Genomic DNA, 20,168 nt, shown 5'->3' with positions numbered 1-20,168 from the left:
CCATTTCGTATTTTAAGTAAAGCTATGCTAATTTAACTTCCGGTCTTTTTCTATGCATCCATCCCACCTTGACGCAGCTCCGAGGAGACGCTCGCCTATTGGTTTACAGTATTTTCACTCCGTTGTTTCGAGGAGAGAAAACTTTCACTGACCGCCTGGTTTTTCCACATGTAACTCGTTTTAAATGGGATACAAAACATCACATTCCATTCGGGAACTTCGAGGCGACCCGCCCCCGGCGGTTCGACCACCCTCCTCGAACGCAAGAAGCCGTTTAAACTTCAGCTAACTTTAGCACACAGATGGAGAAAGTGCTAACATTTTAAGACCACCGCACGATGGGAAATGGCAGTCGAGGAGCTGATGTCGGGATGCAGCAGTGACGTCTTGGTCACTTTCCCCAAGTCGCTGCGTATCTACTCCGGGCTGCTGACCGTATCCACGGTGTGCGGGGGGCTGACGGGAATATTAGCCGCCGCTCTCCTCTACTTCTTCTGCCTGAAGCCTCTGCTGTTGACAAGACAAGTGAGTGAAGCGTCACGCCACCTCAGCGTGAACCAGTGTTTGCGATGGAGTTGTACTGTTTAATTCTGCCCCTCGTCCCATCAGGGTTACATCGCGAGGCGGCTGCTGGAGCCCGATGACGATCTGCTGGTGGACAACAACCAGAGCAACGGTGTCAGCAGCAGCAGGAAGGAGGCTCCGTGTGGCGCGACCAGTGACAAAGTGAGATTTGACGCAATTAAGTGGCTCTTTGACGGAAGGATCATCGTCGCTGCACTACTATCATTTCCTTCACTAGCTTTCAGGTGATGATGTTGGTGCTCCATATCAAAACTTAGCCACGCCCCCTCTAATTGCGTCCTGTTAGATCTTACACACACACACACACACACACACACCAGGGATTTTTGTATAGAGTTAATTTAACCATATGTGATGTTTAGTCGTTAACCTCACACTCTGTTTGTCTCATTGTCCAGGAGAAGAGGCAGCCACCCATTAGCAGTGATGTGGCCGCGTTTGCAACCAGAGCAAAGGTGGTTTACCCCATTAACCAAAAATACAGGGTAGGTTTTCATCATTTGAAAAAGTTAGTGCTAGTGAAGCAAATAAACTTTTTTTGTGCTCTTATGAAGTCCGCTGAAATGAGTTTCATGATTGCAGTTTACTTACTTCGCTCAAGCGCTGCCAAATTAGCTACTGACATCGTGCCAGCGCTTCAACCTTTCCCTGCGTCTTTCAGCCTTTGGCAGACGGAGCATCCAATCCATCTCTGCACGAGCACTCCAAGTTGCCAGCGATGCCGCACGATGAGTCATCGTCCGCCTCGGATGGAGAGTCTCTGAGCGAGGAGCAGGACAACGACGACAGCAGTCAGTTCATCTCCTCCTCGCAAGTCCCCAAAAGCCTGCAGAACCAGAGCTTCGTCAGGGCGTCTAACTACCCAAACACACTCGCACAACCAGGGTGAGAGCCGCTCACCTCTTGATGTTAACTTTTCTCTCACACCAAGTTTGCTGAACAACATGGATGCCTCTCTTGGTAGGTTCGAAGGCAGAATCAGCCTGTATTGCTTGGCCCTGCAAGATATACAGCGACACTGCTCGCAGCTTCAGGTGGAAAAATATACGGTCAGTTATTTTTTTAATACTATGATAAAATAGTAATTAGGCCCAGTAACATGTCTATGATCCAATGGTTGATTCTCTCAACAGCTTTTTCATCAAAGTCTCAAAGTATTACTGAGCCGCCGGTTCCCAAACGACAAAACTTATGCTGACTTCTGTAAGAGTGCACTTCAGAAGCAGGAGAAGGTACGACCACAGATTCTAGTTTCACATACATTATTCTACCCATGACTGTTTTAGATTAAAAGTCTTCGTTGATGACTATAGAAAGTTAATGTCTAAAATTGCAAAACACATTCTTTTATTTCAGGAACTGAATGAGCATAAAAAAATGTTGCTAAACAGCCGCGCTGCCAGCGAGGAGCAGGAGGACCCCTCCTGTACTTTGGAGGGAGTTGAAAGAAGTCAGAAAGATCTTCTGGAGCGAGACCTTCAAGAGGTAAAACTCGGCAAACTTTATTTCACGCAATCAAATGAATGGTAATGAGATTGTTAGACCCTTGTCACTTACAGCAACAGTTCTGAAGGAGAGCCTGATGTGAATGTCTCCTCACAGTCCAGACGTTTCAGCAAGCAGGTCGAGGACTTTTGCCAGATTATGCAGAAGAAATCCAGCTTTTTCTCTCAGGATGAGTGTGAGGATTTGACTGAGTCTCTCATCCAGACTCTTGTTGCAATGGAGAACCACCTGAAGGACTCACAGGAAGCCGAGCTAAAGGTACAGTGGAATTAGTTTGGCAGTTCTGTCTTCGCTAAATTCCCTGCGATGACTCGGAGAGAAATCACATGTGACCGTACATCCATTTGTCCAGAGGATCCAGCAGAAGCTGCTGTGGTGGGAGGAGCTGACTGGCCTTCTGCAGTCCCAACCTGCACTGCTTCAACAGGAAGTCTCCCTCAGGCAGAGCTTGATAGCGACACTGCTGGAGCAGCTGACGAGCGACGACGTCTTGGCCTTTAGTGACATGGAAAAGACTCTCTCTGAGGTTCAGGCAACTCTGACTGAGAGTCTTCAATTGTGCACTGATGGTAAGAAAGAAATGAGAAAAGTAAAAAAAATGGGGGTTTAAGTGACCTATTTTGTAAAAGTACAAAAATAGTGGGAAATGAGCGATCAACTGTCGTTCTGGCTTTCCTTGTCCAACACCAAGTGTGAAGCAGGCGGAGTGACGGTGAAATACAGTAATCCACACGTCACCGTCCAGGACTGAGACCACCTTTTCAAGCTGACTTCTACATGCACAGTGGGTCACTAGACTTCAAGATCAAGTGTGACTTCAGGGTCTAAGACTGAGCTTAGACTCCTAGTGCGAAAGCATAGTGCACAGTCTGTTCTTTGCTCGTGGCAGGTAGCAGTGGACCGACGCTAGCCTACTTTCCACTCAGACAATGACGTTTGATCTCAAAATAGAGCATTTTCTGGGAATCTTCTTTAGCTCCTTTAAACAAGGTCAGCTTCTTTCAGGACAGCAGAGGATGCTGTTCCTGTGACTGCACCTCACACTCTCACAGAATTCTGCTGTTCCTCTGCTGTAGAATAAGAAGCATGTCACATTTCTTTTCAGTTTCCAGTGCTTGTTGAGCACCTGTGCTCACATTTAGCACTACCATGTGCAACAAAAATATTACTAGATATTATTAGAGTGTTTTTTTAATTATTAGATTACCCCTTTCACCCTATATGGAAAAGACCTTGACTGCAACAAAATGCCTATGCATCATTTATTGTGGTTTGTCTGTTTCTGTCGTTTGGGGAAACGGCTCTCTCGTGTGTGAAAACTTTGCACTCAGATCCAAGTTGTAGCCAGACTTCCTCAGCAAGCTAAAACGTGCTAATGTGCACTAATATTCCCGCGGGTGGCTGTTTTGCTTTTTCGTTGTGTCATTGTTTTTCTCAATTGGAGCCTTGTTGTTGTTTTTATGTAATCTATTTATTTATTTTACAAACTTGTGCTTGCCCTTTTTGAACTGTATAATTTGTCTGATTTATTCAAAACTTCACTGCATGTCTTCCAGAATGCAAAAGTAAAACAAAGGAGCTGCTGAATGATAAGTGCAGCAGGATGGAGTCAAAGAGGAAGAAGCTGCTGCGGAGCCAGACCAAAGAGAAGAGCCGCACCCTGGAGCTAGCGCAGTCCTACCGTGATCCACAGCGCCTCATTAAGGTCAGTTTAGTTTTAAAAGTTATAAAATAGAAGTCACAAGTTAGTCGACTGGTAACCAAACATCTCTTTCAGGTGTACCAGGAGCTGCTGGTAAAACACAGTCTTCAGATCTCTGAATTAGAGCTTCAGCAGGACAGCAGAGTGGCTGACACCCTCTGTGACCACTGGAAGGTATAAATGACAGAGTGTCTTTAGTGTAATTCTGGCCTGATGTCTTCATTTCCCTGACTGTTGCACTGTTGTACCGTTAGAAACTCAGAACCCTCTGGTCAAAGAGACTTGGAGATCAGGCGAAACGTGTGCTCCTCGCCTCGGTCGGTGCTCAGTCAAAGCTCTCTGCTCAGCGCTGTGAGGAGCTTTGGCTGGATTTGGAGCGCCAGCTGAACGAAGAGCTGCGGCAGGTGGAGGGCAGCATGAAGATGCAGCTGGAGGCCATCAACGGCCACTTGGATCGCGATGGACAGGTTGAAAAGCACCTGGCTGTTCAGTCTGCACACGGATCGTACAGCTGAGAGGTTTCCCACACTCAAGGCTTTGCATTGCTTCTGATTAAGCGTCCGTCTGTCCCTAGATGTGGAGTGAGGAGATGGCTCTGGTGCAGGCCTGCCTCCAACACCTGAGGGAGCAGCAGGTGAAGATTCTCCGAGCCATGGGGGTGAGACAGAGCTACACACTCAACGGGTGAGATCACAGCGTCTTTGCTGAAAGTGTTAAAGGGAACAAGGAGCCGAAGAGCTGCACCGACACACATACTCATTTCCGTTTATGCTCTAAACTACCGGTAGTTTAGCGAGTTGAAAATAATGTGACACATTCCTCTCCTCAGCCAGGTGAGGGGTTTGATTGAGAAGAAACACGAGCACCTGCTGGCAGTGGTGCAGAGGCACTTTGCGGTCAGGCGCTTCTGCCTGCACCTGCTGAAGGAAATGAGGCTGTCCAGGCTGAAGACACTGTCTCAGACTGACTTCAGGTCTGCGCTAATGGAAGATCCCACTAAAAGCCACTCGTGCCTCGGTTCCACTCTCAAGGTGAGGAAGCGTTATTCCTTCCTTCAGCAATACCTCCATTCAAACGCATCAAAAGGAAAAACAAGTCGTCGCGTGGTGCGCCAGTGAAACACTTCCCCTCCCAGGAAGCTCAATGCTGTTTTGCACACATCTGTTCCACAGAACAGCAGCGCCAGCCTCGCGGAGAGACACGTGGGTCCAGAGAGTCAGCTGGTGGGCCACAACTTCCAGCAGGAGTTCTTGTCCGAGCTGGAAACTGGGATGGAGCTTCTTCAAACCCACGTGCAGCTGGTGCTGGGCAACGCCCTCAGCCACGCCATCCAGGGCATGATGGAGGCCCCGCCCACTGAATCAGTGACCGCTTCGACACAAGGCGACGAGGTCAAGGTGAGGTTGGAGTTTTACATTGGCCACATATTATAGCCATTGTGTTTCATCCAATGCACCAGTTAGCAGCATATCACTTTGCCCCCCCCCCCATTACCCTCTCAATAGCGCCACCTGACGGAGGCAGCCTCGGAAAGTGTGTACGTGACCAAAGATTCTCTGACTGGACTGGTTCAGAGCTACTATTCCAACCTGCAGGACATTATGAAAGCGTTAGAGCAGGACGAGGACAACATAAAGCAGGGTGAGAGGGCACTATGCACTCATTCTGGACATGATTTTTGCGTACAGCAGGAAACATAAAGGCACAAACAAACATGTCAACCTTTTCCTCAGAGGGAAACGACGGCCACGACTCTCAGATCAACGGATTGTTGCTGAGGGAGCTGGCGAACTGGGGCAAGAAGCCAACTTCTGCCGAGTTCCAACAGAGGTGTCGCGCATCCGCAATCCACACCTAACACACATTCCATTAGAGCCACAAGAGTTGTTTTCTTAAGTTCCTGTCTCTCAGGGTGGAACTCCACAAAAGAAGAGTGTTGGAGCAAAGTGAGCTGGAACAAGAGAGGAGATACGAGCACCTGAGGCAGAAGAAAGTGGCCCTGGATCGGACCTTTGAGCGGGTCAAAGCCCAGCTGCTGGTTCGTGTTCGCATTTTTGCCGCCATCCCTTTCCCAGCTCAACCATGAAAAGCCTGCGATTGCGTTTCACTCTAGTAACTCATTTCCGTGTCCATTAGGAGGCAGAAGAAAGCTTCATGACAGAGCTGGCAGCCTTGGCCCGGGTCTCTCTCTGCTCTTCAGACCCTGAAGACAGCTCTGACGAGGACACTGCTGGTGAGCACAGACGGCAAACACCAGGAAATACACGTTATGTGTAAAATATGAAATGCACATTCCTTTTTATTCCACTGTCCCTGTTCTTTATGTTGTCACATCTTCACAGGCACCAATAGTGCCGCTATTCTGGACCTGCTCGCCCGCAATCCAGCTCTGGATCCAGCTTTGAATCCTTCGCTCACTCCCACTGTTATAACTCCTACAAAGAAGACTAAACCGCAAAAGAAAACGGAGAGAGACTCTCATCCCATCTGAAAACTTGGTACATAAACGTTTGTGTTCCTGTACAGTAAAAAGAAGAGCAAAGGGAACCGAAGGGCAGTTTTTTTCTACTCCTGACTGGCTTCATGTAAGAGTTAATGTTCAACACTGCTGTGCATCACCATTCAGCCACAGTATGGTGACGCATTGAGTTGACGTTTGGCTCTGATTCCTCCTTTAATTATGATGGACAGAAGGTTTAGACGACAGGAGAAGTCATTGAAATGTTACGAGGTTCAGTTAATGCCTGCAATATATTTGTTTGTTGGCTCTGTTGCCACATTTTACAGTACTGACCTCTTGAGACTAAGAAAAGTATTTCAGATATGTATTAATAATGTCAAAATGATTCATTTTTATTCTCAATGAGTGTATGTATTTGTGCACAGTGTGTGCTGTAAATAGTATGAATCACAAATAAAGCATTTTTTCACGCTCTGTTCATTTTTGCCTCATTACATGCGCATCATTCTTTCAGGCCTGACAGTTGTGCATCCATAGCCCGTATCTGCGCTCTCATACCACGGGTCATTCCCCTGCATTGATTGCCTGTGAATCCTGAGTACACGGGATGATGGATGTGCAGCTCTACGAGTTGTTAGGCGAATTAGAGATGTCCGTTGTGATTGCGGCAGAGTGCTAGTACTCAGGCGATGAAAGCCTCGGCCTTCCCCTCCTCTAATGGGGTTTTAAGTACGAGCCCTTTATGGATTATAATGCAGAGTAATGTTGAAAAGTTTCTGGTGGGTGGCTGACGGGTCAGCGTGAATGCTGGCAGGCCATTTAGCTCAGGGTTTACAGTCAGTTTGGAGTTTTCACGTTGTGTCAATTAGCAGACATCAATATTTCATCCGGCCGCTGGTTGCAATGCTTAACTTGCACGCGTGTCGAAGTAGTGCTATATGGCATGCTGGGACTACGTGCTCCTGGAGCTTGATCTACACACACGCACAGGACTTAACCAGTCTTCTCCGATGTCTTCCGTCAGAAATGTGTGTGCACTTTTGACTGTGTGGCCGCCGCTGATCTGTGGAGAGGGGAAACCGTTTGGATGTGTCTCTGAGTCCCTTAGGGGACTGCAGGGACTTGTGGGAAGATGACCTGATTTCTAATGTTCTCCTTTCCTGGCTGAGCTGTCGGCTACTTCGCAGCCGTTATTAGAGATGTGTCTTAACGGAGGGTGACGGGACCGGGACCGACAGGATGTCTTTGGAATATGGCCTCGATATTTTCTTGAAACTGGATCTTGATAGACGCTTCTTCTTTTTTTTAATGGATGCAGCCGTTTCTGCAGTGCTCTGCTGGTAAACGCGGGTAAGTGGAAATGCAGCCAGATTCACCTCTGCTGCCCAACTTGCACCTCCTGCTTTGACCATCTATCATCTTCTCCATTGATCCGCGTTGTTCCTTGAACGCAACACAGGGCTAAAAATGACGCGTTGTTTCCTCTTTGCACAGATAATTTACTGCCCTGTCCCACATGTTTTCCCGGCTCATCGTTTTAATCGACAGTTTGCTGTTACTGGAAGATCTACGATGGACCTAAAAAAAAACTCCGGCAGTGAGCTGGGGATGTGCGCAGTGTGACGGCACGTTGGTCAGATGATCGGTTATTTTAGGGCCCAAAAACAAGGTCGCCTTCCCTTTCTGATGTCACCCGGGGGTGACCTGGAATAATCTCCCTCCGATGTCGGACTCCCGTTTGTGCCTGTGGTGAACATTTACCGTCCATATTTTTTATTATTATATATTATTATAACTGAAGTAAAACTAAAATGATATACTAATTATAATATGAATATAAAAAGACATATTCAAAACTTAATATTCTTTATCAGTCATGTAATCCAGTCACAACCTTATTCTATCATATTATATGTACTCTTATTCTTTATAGAAATTGGTCCTGTTGGGCTGTTTATCACATCATCAAAGAATTATATGCAATTATTTTCAAAATGTGAATTTTGGTCAAACTGCTGCGAAATCATAGTTTTATCTAGATTTTATATAAGTGGCTCTCACTACAACTGTTGATGTGTTTGCTCTGCCTTATCTGGCTTTTGTCAGTACAGTGCCGAGACAGTAAACTGATGCAATACCCTCCTAATTGTCCCTCGGGATAAATATGGTTTTCTGTTTTTGAATCAGTTTCTATCTTCTCTTATGGTTCCCCCCCATCTCCAGGTGAGCAACCATGGCTAACCTGCAGCAGGAATACCCCACTGTCCTCCTGGGGATCCTGGAGGAACTGGCCAACATGCGCCAGCTGTTGACCTTCCAGGATCTCTGCCGTATGGTCAGCACCCGTTTCGACCTGGAGCACCTCGTCGAACTCAGGAGCCTTTTGTTTGCTGCCGCCTGTCAGGATCCCTGTTTTCCAGCGACTCTTTTCAGAGACCGCGTCAATGCCCGAGGACAGGGGCTTTCACCCATAGGTGTCGCTGCCGACATCGTAACCATATTCAATCTTCTCCAGATGACAGGTGGGGTTTCAGATGAGAGCCAACCAATGAGAGCCCAGACACTCCTCCCCGTTGACCAATCCCCTGGTCCCAGTTTGCCTGGCATTCAGCAGCTGAATGTGTATGGACGGGAGAGAGCACGTGCCCACTCTGACTCCAGTGAGAGACCTATTGATCAGCACTTACTTTTTCCAAGATCAAATTACTCAGCCCGCAAGAGAGCAAGTCTACCTCCAGATCCAATCTCACTTGTGTCCTCCCCTCCAATCAGGGCTAGAGCCGTGTCGTTCGATTTGCCTCACACAACGCTCTTGTACCCTAGTGGTCAAATCCCAAACGAAATCATGAAGAACATTTATCTGCCTTTGGAAACGGACAGCGAGTCCAGTGCGGATTCTGCGCCCATGGAAGTGTTTGAACCGGAGCAGGGATCGTCTGTTAACCAGAGGAGAAGCATCTTTCGGAAGGACTTTCACAACCAGCCACCTCTGATCCCCCAAGTGACCGTGAACAGTGAATCTCCCAGTCCTGGCGCAGGGCAGAAAGGTTTTGACAATCAGAGCTTTGAAATTATCCCAAACCCTTATCCGTCGCCAATAACAGTCAACCAGCCGCCAGAGCAACGGACTAAGCACGAGAGCCTCGATGACCTACAGGACTCAACTTACTTCGGACCCGGGTCAATTCCTGAGTGGTCCCCACAGCACCTTCAGCCACCCAGGGCTCAGAGACCGATGTGGGGTAACAAGAGCCACAGTCTCGAGGACTGCATAGGCCATGGAACTATTGGACTGGGGATGGACTCAAAAGGGGGGCAACTTCCAAGGCGATCGTCTCCTGCTATCAGCAATTTGGGGGAGTCCTCTGGAGCTGAGAGTGGTGATAGTGGACTGCCTAATGTCGTTGATATCTTCAAGGCTCAGGGAACCCAGACAGACCCACCGGACCCCCGACGCCTCCGTAGCCTGGTCCATGCTGATCGTCTCTCTTTCATGACCTCTTTAGATGACCCTGAGTTCTGCGAAGATGATATCAGCGTCATCTTTCGTTTCCTAGATGACATTAGCATGTGCGGTTCGACAGGAGTCCTGCACCCCAGCGACGTTTCCGGAGGCATTAACCAGGACACCACCGAGGCCAGACGTGGCCGCCTGGGACAACTTCAAAGGCTTTTTCACTCTTTGGAAAGCAGCGATGATGGTCTCAAGGCCAGCGTCTGCAAGCTGCTGCTCCGCATGAGCCAGATAGAGAGACAGTTGGATTCTCTAAATGATGTCAAGGCTGAGATCTCCCAGGTCCTGTCCGCTCTGCAGCGGCTGGATGAGAAGATCCAGCAGCCCATCAGTGGTGGTGGACAGATCACCGGCGGGCGATGGCTGGAGCCTCTGAGCGGCGTCTCCTCGTTTATGAGCCACCCTCTGACCCCTTCCGAATCATCCGACCCCCAGCCCCTGTCTGCGTCGGGAAATCTGTTTCCAGGCACCAGCAGCAGTAGCCTGGAGTGGAGCCGATGGAACACTCCTGCAGATAAGACAGAGAGCAGCAAAAGTCAGACTGATTCAAAGAGCAGGAAAGAAGGGAAGAAGGACGCTTCGTCTCGGCACACACCCAAAACAGTGCCAGAGGATAAAATTGTCACTGATGCCAAACTGCCAAATGTCACCAACTCTGCTAGAGACTGGACAGTGTCTTTCTCCAAAAGTAAAGAGGGCAAAACTCCACATGGTCAGGTAAAGTAACCTGAATCACTATGAACTGTATTAATTTTTCATTGAAAGCAAGGAGATACAGTAAGTGTAGAGTTTCATTGTGTCCTCACTGCTTATCTGTAAAATGTGTTGGTGTTGCTTTTAAGTTTCGAAAGACAGAAGTGATTGTGTAATCAATTGACAACTGAAACAGTATCATTCGTTTGCTTCACAGACTAAGATGATACAATGAAGTTTGTTCATTCTAGTCTTAGTTTAAAAAATCTTTAGAAATAAATATTGAGCATTTTTATTAGTATTTTTGCATTTGCTCTAACTGCACACTCTGTGAATATCTAACTGCACATAATTTGTACATAAAACCTGCTTTTGGCCCGTCTCCCTCTAGGCTGATCAGTCAGGCAGCACAACCAATCTTATTTCCCAAAAGCCCTCCAACCTGGTGGAGCAAGTGTTTAACTCATCCCTGTTCCGAAACAAAGACAGCAGCCTGACAGGTGGGCTGACGTCTGGGAAGATTATGGACCCCCGACTGGCTGAGGGGAGAGGGAGGCCCATATGGACTGTGGATGACAGAGAGTCTCGAGTCACCCCATTAGATTTACAGGTAAGATGTGTGCTAAATGTACGGGAGGATGTAAAAAATGATCTTGGTATATATATATATATATGTATATATATATATATATATATACATATATATATATATATGTATATATATATATTATGAAGACAGTAGATATGTGAAATGAAAGTTAAATTCTGTGTGTTTACACAAATTTAAATCCAATCCATATTCTAAGTTATCTGATGTAAATATTCTGGGATGCTCAGGGCCAGGAGTCTCTAAACCCCAACAACATGGACTTCTGGATGGACGATATCTACACTCCAGGCTACGACGCTCTCCTCAGGCGGAAAGAGGCTAACCTACGCCGGGCCAAGATCTGCAAACTCCTCTCACTCATTGGCGCTGCGCTGGTTATTATTCTGATCATCGTCATTATTATATGCACCATTGGGTGATGGAGACCTTCCCAGGATGCCTGCATCGCTGCCCCTGCTATCTGGAGACGCATTTGTCTTTCGCTGTGACATTAGTGGACGAGACTGTGACGCCCGGAGCCTTCAGTAAGAGCTCCTTACACATCTCTGCATGCAGGACCATTGTTTCAAAGGACAGGAGGATTCCAAATTACACTTTGTCATGCAGTCTAACCTCACCTGATGTTTTGTTTCTGTACAATTACTGCAATTTTCTTTTATTAATTGTTGTTTTATGAACTTGCTTGATGGCTGCAAAGGAAGTCATGGGGAGGAAAGATATAAATTATGCAAAAGGGTTTGTAAGAGGAAAAGAAAATGCAGACAGTACAACTGAGCCACTGCGCAAAGGTCAGTTTACTAATACTTTTCTTTTCCACAGGTTTTTTTTTTGAGAAACTGTTTCAGGAGTCTACAAAATGCTTTTTCAAACAGCTTCAACATTTAGTGATAACACAGGGCTTAATTCGCTGCAATGCAAAAATAATGATAATCAGTTCGATACTTACACATTTCCAGTTTTGAACTGTAGATTAGAGACTAAGCCATGATACAATGGGTATTATCTTATTTTTAAAGTTGCTGTCTTCCCTTTAAGTAAAAAGATATTCTGCTTGTGCTTAAATCAAAAATGACTATTTTTATAGAGTTTCATCTTGATTTTACAAAATAGAAGTTATAAGATGTTTAATCTGATGACGGACATGCTTAAGTGTTTACAAAGTGTCAGGTTTCCAAAAATGGACGATAACAGTCTTATGGTTGAAGCCACAAAGGGAAGAGCCTGTGCCAGTAAACACTCTCTGAGAGGGATATTCTACTTTTAATTCAATTGATGGGATGTTTGAAGTGCACCTCTGCACATTATCTTTACTCTGCACTCACTCGGCCAGAGCTCCAACACATACCTGCGGACTCACTTTCCACCAACAAATTCATCCAGTGCTTCAACATGATGATGGATGCAGTGTCAGTGGTGTGAAATTTCATTTTTTTTTCTATGAGAAAAGATATTCAAATCATCTTTTGGTGCCAGACTTTAAAACCAATCAATGCGTGGGTAACATAAAAAAAACAAACAAAAATATGCACATACAGTATATTGAATGTCAAAATATCATTTATATAATAAAAAATATCTTTGTGGTGTTTTTAAGTTCAGTCTTTGTTTAGACTGTCAAACAATAGTTGATTGTATGCTGCTACAATGTGTTTTACAGAGTGGTCACAGTAGGATAGCAAGATTTGACTTAATATCATGAGAAAATATTCCCTGTGTATGATTTTTTCCCCCCACTAAAAACCAAGTGTTTGTCTTTGTTTTCACAAATGGAGCAGATTTTTTAAGTCTTGTTTTCCTGACTTGTCTCCAAAAGGCCATCCGCTTTTGTGTGCATAGCAATGCACAGGATGTAAAGAGGTAATGTTTTGCTTCAGTGCATCCTCTTAAGTAGATATATATCTGCAAGTGATCCCCATGAGGCTGTTAGTGGATCCATTACCTTCCATTGGTGCCACTGTTTAGGGCTAACCTTGCAGTCAGCACAATCTGCAGGTGCTTCCTCTCAAACTTTGGTGCATTACAGCATCCTGATGCATCCAGTTCACACTGGATGCAATTACTTATAATGAGACCCAATCTTCAGGTAAACACTGTGTCTTAAAAAACTGCTTGGAAATCATATCATAGTAAACATATCAGTTTAAAAAAAACAATCATTTTCCATACTGAAGAGCATCGTGGAGATGTATGTTTATGGTTCCTGTCTGAATAAACTTAAGAAAGTGGTAACATGTTTCTTATAATATGCTGCCTGGTCTGAAAATGATCAATTAAAGGAAAGATAATTGCACAATGCTGTGACAAACAAAAAGTTATCTGCAAGGCTTGGTTTTACAAGATTTTATGACTGGCTCCTTTTCTCAGCAGTGTTGTAAGTGGATGCAAAATCATAATAATAGTAATAATAGTCAGCTCAGTTTATGGGAGGGCAGACAGTAATTGTTTTAAAAAGACAATTGTGATGGTTGAAAAGCCTATCACCGGTGGATATATACATACAGAGATGAAAAATTAATAAAGACAGAGAGCTATTATTGACTGACACATCCCATTATCTCTAATCAACCTATAATGGACTGGCAAGATTCAGAATACGGACAAGCTCAGGCGCACAATATTGTGGGGACATTTCACAGTGCAATTCTCCAGCCTGCCTGCAAATATATTAAAAAATAAGAAAAACAAAAAAATATATAGGGTGATATTTTGTTTTTGTTTTCTTAGAAAACCCTAAATGTCTTATGCACCCTTGCATTTAAATCTTTTGTATGAATACATTCAGGGTGTCTCTGTTTTACCCCCATTAAACTGCACAGTGGAGCTGCTTCTGCTGCACCTTGATATGCCATCCCTGCAGATTGATGGTGCTCCTGTCTGTATGCATCCAGTGTTCCAGGCCCACAGCAATCAACACATTGAGTTGCTGGCTGTTTTACGCAGCATTTTTATGATGTCATATTTATTTATTTACAGAGTTAATTTATACAATATGTTGCAATTATATAAAAATCTAAAATACAAATAAATATAATCTATTTTTCTTTAAATTATTAAGCACCATATTGGAAAGTATCTTATCTATCTCATCTTTGAATTATACTTAGTTTTTATATTTCATTTGATCACCCTCACCTTCATTGAATAGTTACAATTATTATTTTTTTATTTTTTATTTTACAGCATTTCATGTCTTACGCGCCTGCACGATGCCTGCAGTTACAGTCTCGGACGCGCGGAGGCAGTAGCGAGCTCTGGAACATTCCACGACAAACGGACGAGGAAGAAAAACCGGCGCTGGTTTTTGAACTTTGAAAAATGTTCAAACTTTGTCAGACAGGTGTGGCTCTGCTTTTTGTGGCGTGGGAATAAACACCCGACCCCTGGTCCTAACATCGACTCTCACTACACCGAGGTACCACAACACAGGGGAAACATTACATAGGTGAGTGCTTTGTCGGAGTTATTTTCAAAGTACATGAGCGCTGGGACGTTAAAGCGAGAGCAAAACAAACTTTGCTAGCTTGCATGTTAGCGTGCCAGTACGTTAAGCGAGAGCTCAATCCCGTTGCGACGGCGGCGTTGCTTTCATTTTGTCGCTGGTAAAACACTGCAAAGCTTCTTTTTTTTTTTTTACAAGTTGTGTTCTCGCATTTTGCTTTCACCGAAACCTCCGAATGTCGTGCAACGCACGTTGCTGTATTTCCTCCCCAGCGTAACTACTTGGACGCGGTGTTAGTTCCACACGGTGTGAAGAACTACACCTAAATTGCGATGTGAAATATAAACAAGACAAAGTAGCAATGGCTTTTGTGGTTGTCCATCATTTATTTCCACGCTGATCTCATCTGCAGTGAGTGCGCCACCATGGAGTCGCCTGTGCTGAACCTGCACAACCTGTTTCAGAAGCTGAGCGCCCTGGTGGATGGGCTAAACGATAGTATAGAGCCACGTAAGTTATCGTTACTTATTTGCTTGTACGTTCAGTATGTGTTGACCCTGTGTGGTTAACAGTAGTGCTGTGTTTTGCCGCTTTACTAAAATATGTTTTATAGATCTTATTCCCCCCCCCCCCCCCTCACATACTATTTTTAAGTGTTTTGACTCCACAGATGAAAATCCCTGGAAGCCGCAGTTTGTAGTTCAGAGAGGGTCAGAGACAAAGCATAGGCTGCTGTAAAAATCTCAATTTGAATAGACCTGCTAATGCCATTCATTTCCGTTTTAACCACGACAAAAGTACAGTTACCCATTAGCTCGCCTATTGCTGTGTACTCTGTCTTTTAGTGGCAATCAGCAGGAATTTCTCTCCGCACTGATACACACGCACACCGGCCCCCACCGAGGACGGCAATAAAGTGAAGTGGCATAATTTTCTGTTCCATTATCTCATGCAGAGTTCCTCCAGACGGCAATAAACTTTGAGGAGTGCCGTAAGAAGTGGCTGCGAGCCGATGAGGACCTGGTTTCCTGTAAAGAGGTGCTGGCTAAGGCTGAGACAGAGCGGGGAGCACTGGAGGTGAAGCTGAAGCACGCCCGCAACCAGGTCGACGTGGAAATCCGCCGGCGGCAGAAGGCCGAGGCAGTTTATGAGAAGCTGGTCGGTGCAAAGCAGCACATATTTTCTTTGTTTTTTTTATAGTTTTTTTCTTGTTTAGTACACTTGCAGATCCCGGTATGTTTTGTCAACACATGGATCTGTCGCCGTCTCATTAGGAACGTCAGCTCCAACTGATCCGTGAGTTGCTTGTGTCTGAGAACAATGGCAACAGTCTCCTCCTGAACGAAGAGCAGCGATCAGCGCTGGCATTCCTCAGCGCTCACTCCCAGGCGGCCCAGGCTGCCAAAAGCAGCGTGAACACCAGTCGAAGGTCGGATCCCCCATCAGGAATTTTAACTGATCAACTTCCTGATTTAATGAATGTATAAATAACTAGATGGTGAAGAATTTAAGTGTAATTCACTGTTAGCATAAAACTTTAACATATATACACTGTTGGCCGTAGTATAATTAAGTATCTTAATGTTAATTTATTATACAGGTTAACAACCATTGATGAATCTGCATCTTTGCTGTCAGACATCAGCTTCGACCAAACTGATGACTCCCTGGTATGTCCACTAAGTATCACTCCATGTATTTATTAATATCTCATGATTTGTACATCAAATGGAGGGCTGGTTGTGTTCATCAAGCTTGAAGTGGACTTGACTCTCTTCTCTTTTTTTACCCAAAGGACTGGGATTCCTCTGCCATGAAGACAGTGAGACTGCGAAAACGTCAGAAGAGGGTGAGCAATGTCTTCTCTGACGTCATTTACGTTTCAGTGCGACGCCAATTAAAAATGGGGAAAATAGCTTGGAATATTTAAACGCTTGACTCACTTGTACCTGACAAGTGCTTGGACAGATTATCTGTTCCGGCCTGGGGAGTTTTACTGCTTGAACAATTGTGAATTCTTCGATATCAGTAGGAACACATTCGTCTATTAGTGGTGTGAAATATTTCTAAAGTTGTTGACGTTTTTTTTGTCTGTTTATTTTTCTATATCCACAGCGTTCCTCCAGAAAGCACACTGATGCTCCCCCTCTGGCCGTGAAGAAACGTCGCTCCAGTGGACGACCGTCAGAGAGGGTAATGCTGACCTCTGCAGTTAACATGCAGTCCAACATTAAAAAAAAAAGCAATCATTTTTATTCCATATCCAATCATGTCTGATTTTAGATAAATGAATCCATCGTGGCCAAAACTACAATCACTGTTCCTGCAAACGGTGGCACTGTCGAGGCCGTCTCCACCGTTCAAACTGTGCCTTATTACACTCGCAGCAGAAAGACTGGTGAGCTTTTCTTTTCTTTTTTCGCATTATTTTTCTAAATTCTTCCACTCGTGACCTTCACCGACATGTGATCGCGCCTGCAGCTGCCCCAGCGTGGGCCGACACCACCACCACCACTGACCAGTCTGAGACGGTCAGCGAGGCTCCCAGCACGCCGGTCCCTGACCCGGCCCCTCCGAAGACCCCCAGAGCCAATGCAGGGGGAAAGAAACACCACTTTATCCCCAAAACGGTAAGTTTGCAGCTCTGATGTTGTCTGATGTCATGGAGAGGGGTTAACTTGGGGCAGCTGGAACGCCTTCAAGATCGCAAGAACAGGTCCAGCTGCCCCAAGTTAACACATATTCATTAAGATGGATCTGGACCTGGATGACTGAGAACCTTCACAGCAACAGCAAGTTAACTATCTACTATCACTCTGTCTCCAAGGTGATCAAGTCTGAATTTTGCGTGTCATGCGGACGAAGAACAAAGTTTGGCAAGGTGTACTTCCGCTGCCAGGACTGTCGGGCCGTGACCCACCCAGAGTGCCGCGACCGCTGCCCCATGCCGTGCAGTCCCGTGGCCGTCAGCACCCCCGTCAGGACCGCGGAGGTACCTCCTCCACGCTGCTGCCTCACGGCAAACCGTTCCGCTCCTCAGCCTCCATTTACGTCTCTAATCCCAAATCTTGGCCTCCATTAAATTGACATATTTTGCGCTCAGGCCACTCTTGCTGACTTTGCTCCAGTCACCGCTCCCCAAATACCCGCCATGGTTATCTACTGCATTAAGGAGATTGAGCACAGAGGCCTCCGTGAGGTGAGAGAGATTTTTATTAAAGTGCTTGTCAGCCCGCGTGTTAAAGTCTGATCCCGTCGCTGAGTTATTACAAGAGATAATTTCTTTGGAATTAGTCATCTCGCCGAGGAGGAGCGGCGCTATCGCGGGCAGCCAGGCAATGAGAGCCGCTCTCTTTTATCTCCCCACACGCCAGGTTGGCCTGTACAGAGTCCCCGGCCACGAGCGCTCGGTCAAAGAGCTGAAGGAGAAGCTGCTGAGAGGGAAGACTCTGCCGCAGCTCAGCAAGGTGGACGACATAAATGTCATCGCAGGGGCCCTCAAAGATTTCTTCCGCAACCTCCCGGAGCCGCTGCTCACCTTCAACCTCAACAAGACCTTCATGGAGGCGGCTGGTGAGGCTCGGAGTGTTTGATCTGCACTGCGTTTGTCAATTTTCCAATTTTGGATAAATGCAGAGCTTGAAAATGGAACGGACGTGTGTTTGAAGTTGTGTGGTATAAATGTGTTTGCTTGTTTGTAGAAACCCAGGATGATGGCAACAGCATGGCCTTGTTGTATCAAGCTATCAGTGAGCTGCCTCTGCCCAACCGGGACACACTGGCCTGCCTCATGATCCACCTGCAGAAGTAAATCCATGTCACATTCTCACTCAATCATCTTTAACTCTGTTTCCTCTAACATTGTGTCTTTTTGTATCAAAGGTTGCAGATTTAATTTTTTTTTCTTCTTATATTTAATAAGTTAATATTTTATCCCAGACATAACAAACGTCAATAACATCGGTACAATATCAGGGCCCTTTGTGACGTCACAAAGAGGAAGTACAGCCACCCAATGTAAGAAAAGCTGGATTCTTCAGTCCACCAATGGGTTAAATATGCTGGTAAAGTGAATGTTGTATAACATGGGACCTTCAAACTATGTAGGCTGTATAATTGTGACTAAAGCAGGAGTGTTAGACTGATGATGATATGCTTGTTTAGCTCGTAATGACCGGTATGTCTCACCCGTGTCTTGTCCCAGGGTTTCTCAGTGTGTGGAAAACAAGATGGATAAACACAACTTGGCCCGAGTGTTTGGCCCCACCCTCGTAGGTCACGCCGTCCCTGACCCGGATCCAATGACCATCCTGCATGACACAAACAGACAGCCGAGGGTACATCGAGCAAAACCACAGCCTGCTTGATCATGGAGCTAATGAGACGCCTCTGAGTTTTACATGGATACAGTAGTGCTTTCACCACTGTGGTCTTGCTACTAACTACTGGCAAACGTTTTTATTTCCTCTCAGGTTGTTGAGTGCTTGCTCAATATCTCAGCCAGATACTGGGGCCAGTTTGCATATGCAGATACTGCAAGTTTGGGTGCTGCCCCTCCTCCCGCCACTCCAGATCAGAAAGGTAAAACACTGCAGGGAATAGAAAAAAAAAGAAAAAAAAGAATAATAATAAAAAATGAGCTGGTGTTAAGTCGGAGAATGTGCTGATCTGTAGTGAGCATCCTGGGACCAGTGACCACCCCGGAGCACCAGACGATGGTGAAGACGCCCTCCTCCAGCTCACTGTCTCAACGGATGATGCAGACTTTCTCCAGCACCACCATGTAAGCCTCCTCCTGCGCTGCCTCTCCCTCCGACAGTCTGTTAATAAAGCCGAGAGAGAAGAAGCATCGCCGCATCCTTCAAATGTCACCGAGCTAATCCCAGCTAATTACATTAGCCTGCTGCTCTCCCATGTAGCATTTTAATTAGGTTTTCCAGGTGCTCCGCTCCACATACACCCACGCGGCCATAATGCTTATTGCTGTCGTGCGAGGATCTTAAACTGCTCTGTCAGTCCCGGCTCCACATCGACAATAATCAGTGATTCTCTCTCCTTTTAGATTTGGGAGTCGGAGCAAAACACCATCCGCCGCTCACCGCCAGGGCAACTTCTTTGACTCCCCACAGCTGAAGTAAGGGCAAAGGAGGAAAAAAAGAGAGAAAGTTCACCCACATTGTACTTGTTGGTGGTTTTGCTGACATATATACAGTATCTAACAAACTATATGGGAATGCTGCTGTGCAATGTTTAGTCTCTAACTGTTTCACTAACCTTTTTCTAACTCAAGTATTTTATGCAATATGCTCCTACCAGATCCTTTATGTGAAAACTTGTCTGCACACATGTCTTGAAGGTTTTTTATTGTTTTTTTTTTTATTTCCACATTCTTATTTTAGACCAAAACTGGTGATTTCCGTGTGATTGTAAGAGGTTTAAGAGCTTTTGTGACCGATCATGGTCCATATTTGTTTATTGTTTGTTTAGTTTTTTTTTTTTTTTTTTTTTTTTTTAAATGTTTGGAATTGATGCCAAAAGCTTTGTATTGTCCTGTGTTGGTCCATCTTCGAACCTGTGGTTGTAATCACAGTGTGAAGGCCGCTCAGACACATGTGAAACATGTCTGCACGATCACAACATGATTGAACTTTTTTTTCT

General features: G+C 45.5%; 3 protein-coding genes across 4 annotated transcripts; all 3 read left to right on the top strand.

Annotated features, from left to right (window-relative positions):
- Window positions 1-118: 118 nt before the first annotated feature.
- Window positions 119-6,732, top strand: evc (EvC ciliary complex subunit 1). Of its 2 annotated transcripts, none has more exons than XM_076014207.1 (20): window positions 119-525; window positions 610-726; window positions 984-1,070; window positions 1,247-1,470; window positions 1,550-1,634; window positions 1,719-1,817; window positions 1,942-2,070; window positions 2,260-2,349; window positions 2,444-2,660; window positions 3,648-3,796; window positions 3,869-3,967; window positions 4,048-4,260; window positions 4,368-4,477; window positions 4,623-4,824; window positions 4,966-5,190; window positions 5,299-5,434; window positions 5,527-5,623; window positions 5,705-5,831; window positions 5,930-6,026; window positions 6,136-6,732. In XM_076014207.1, exons 1-20 carry the CDS (start codon window positions 346-348, stop codon window positions 6,282-6,284), a joined length of 2,832 nt encoding a protein of 943 aa, XP_075870322.1. In that variant the 5' UTR covers window positions 119-345; the 3' UTR covers window positions 6,285-6,732. The 2 variants fall into 2 exon arrangements, with proteins under 2 accessions (XP_075870322.1, XP_075870321.1); XM_076014206.1 differs by having other exon boundaries at window positions 120-525; window positions 2,188-2,349.
- A 1,754-nt stretch (window positions 6,733-8,486) lies between these two features.
- LOC142880390 (major intrinsically disordered Notch2-binding receptor 1-like) lies at window positions 8,487-12,537 on the top strand. Its single transcript, XM_076014275.1, has 3 exons — window positions 8,487-10,485; window positions 10,853-11,071; window positions 11,299-12,537. The coding sequence occupies exons 1-3, from the start codon at window positions 8,488-8,490 to the stop codon at window positions 11,488-11,490; spliced, it is 2,409 nt and encodes an 802-aa protein (XP_075870390.1). The 5' UTR covers window position 8,487; the 3' UTR covers window positions 11,491-12,537.
- A 1,818-nt stretch (window positions 12,538-14,355) lies between these two features.
- On the top strand, window positions 14,356-19,705 carry LOC142880435 (rac GTPase-activating protein 1-like). The gene is made up of 17 exons (XM_076014365.1): window positions 14,356-14,513; window positions 14,923-15,020; window positions 15,466-15,668; window positions 15,785-15,939; window positions 16,111-16,180; window positions 16,306-16,359; window positions 16,626-16,703; window positions 16,794-16,908; window positions 16,992-17,140; window positions 17,338-17,502; window positions 17,614-17,709; window positions 17,885-18,083; window positions 18,212-18,317; window positions 18,715-18,847; window positions 18,983-19,091; window positions 19,185-19,293; window positions 19,573-19,705. Exons 2-17 carry the CDS (start codon window positions 14,936-14,938, stop codon window positions 19,646-19,648), a joined length of 1,902 nt encoding a protein of 633 aa, XP_075870480.1. The 5' UTR covers window positions 14,356-14,513; window positions 14,923-14,935; the 3' UTR covers window positions 19,649-19,705.
- Window positions 19,706-20,168: the final 463 nt, after the last annotated feature.

The sequence above is a fragment of the Nelusetta ayraudi genome, unplaced genomic scaffold, assembly GCF_046127955.1.
Source record: "Nelusetta ayraudi isolate G7.1 ecotype Tasmania unplaced genomic scaffold, CSIRO-AGI_Nayr_v1 ptg000168l, whole genome shotgun sequence".
Lineage (NCBI taxonomy): Eukaryota > Metazoa > Chordata > Actinopteri > Tetraodontiformes > Monacanthidae > Nelusetta > Nelusetta ayraudi.
The sequence above is the reverse complement of the archived record's forward strand: the minus strand, read 5'-3'. Positions and strand labels throughout refer to the sequence as shown.

Coding starts and splice junctions, on each gene's coding strand:
- LOC142880390 (XM_076014275.1), top strand. CDS start 8,488: ATGGCTAACCTGCAGCAGGAATACCCCACTGTCCTCCTGGGGATCCTG. Junction 10,486..10,852: donor GCAAAACTCCACATGGTCAG/GTAAAGTAACCT, acceptor GTCTCCCTCTAG/GCTGATCAGTCAGGCAGCAC. Junction 11,072..11,298: donor TCACCCCATTAGATTTACAG/GTAAGATGTGTG, acceptor TGGGATGCTCAG/GGCCAGGAGTCTCTAAACCC.
- LOC142880435 (XM_076014365.1), top strand. CDS start 14,936: ATGGAGTCGCCTGTGCTGAACCTGCACAACCTGTTTCAGAAGCTGAGC. Junction 16,181..16,305: donor ACCAAACTGATGACTCCCTG/GTATGTCCACTA, acceptor TTTTACCCAAAG/GACTGGGATTCCTCTGCCAT. Junction 17,141..17,337: donor ACCACTTTATCCCCAAAACG/GTAAGTTTGCAG, acceptor TCTGTCTCCAAG/GTGATCAAGTCTGAATTTTG.
- evc (XM_076014206.1), top strand. CDS start 346: ATGGCAGTCGAGGAGCTGATGTCGGGATGCAGCAGTGACGTCTTGGTC. Junction 727..983: donor GTGGCGCGACCAGTGACAAA/GTGAGATTTGAC, acceptor CTCATTGTCCAG/GAGAAGAGGCAGCCACCCAT. Junction 5,435..5,526: donor CGAGGACAACATAAAGCAGG/GTGAGAGGGCAC, acceptor CCTTTTCCTCAG/AGGGAAACGACGGCCACGAC.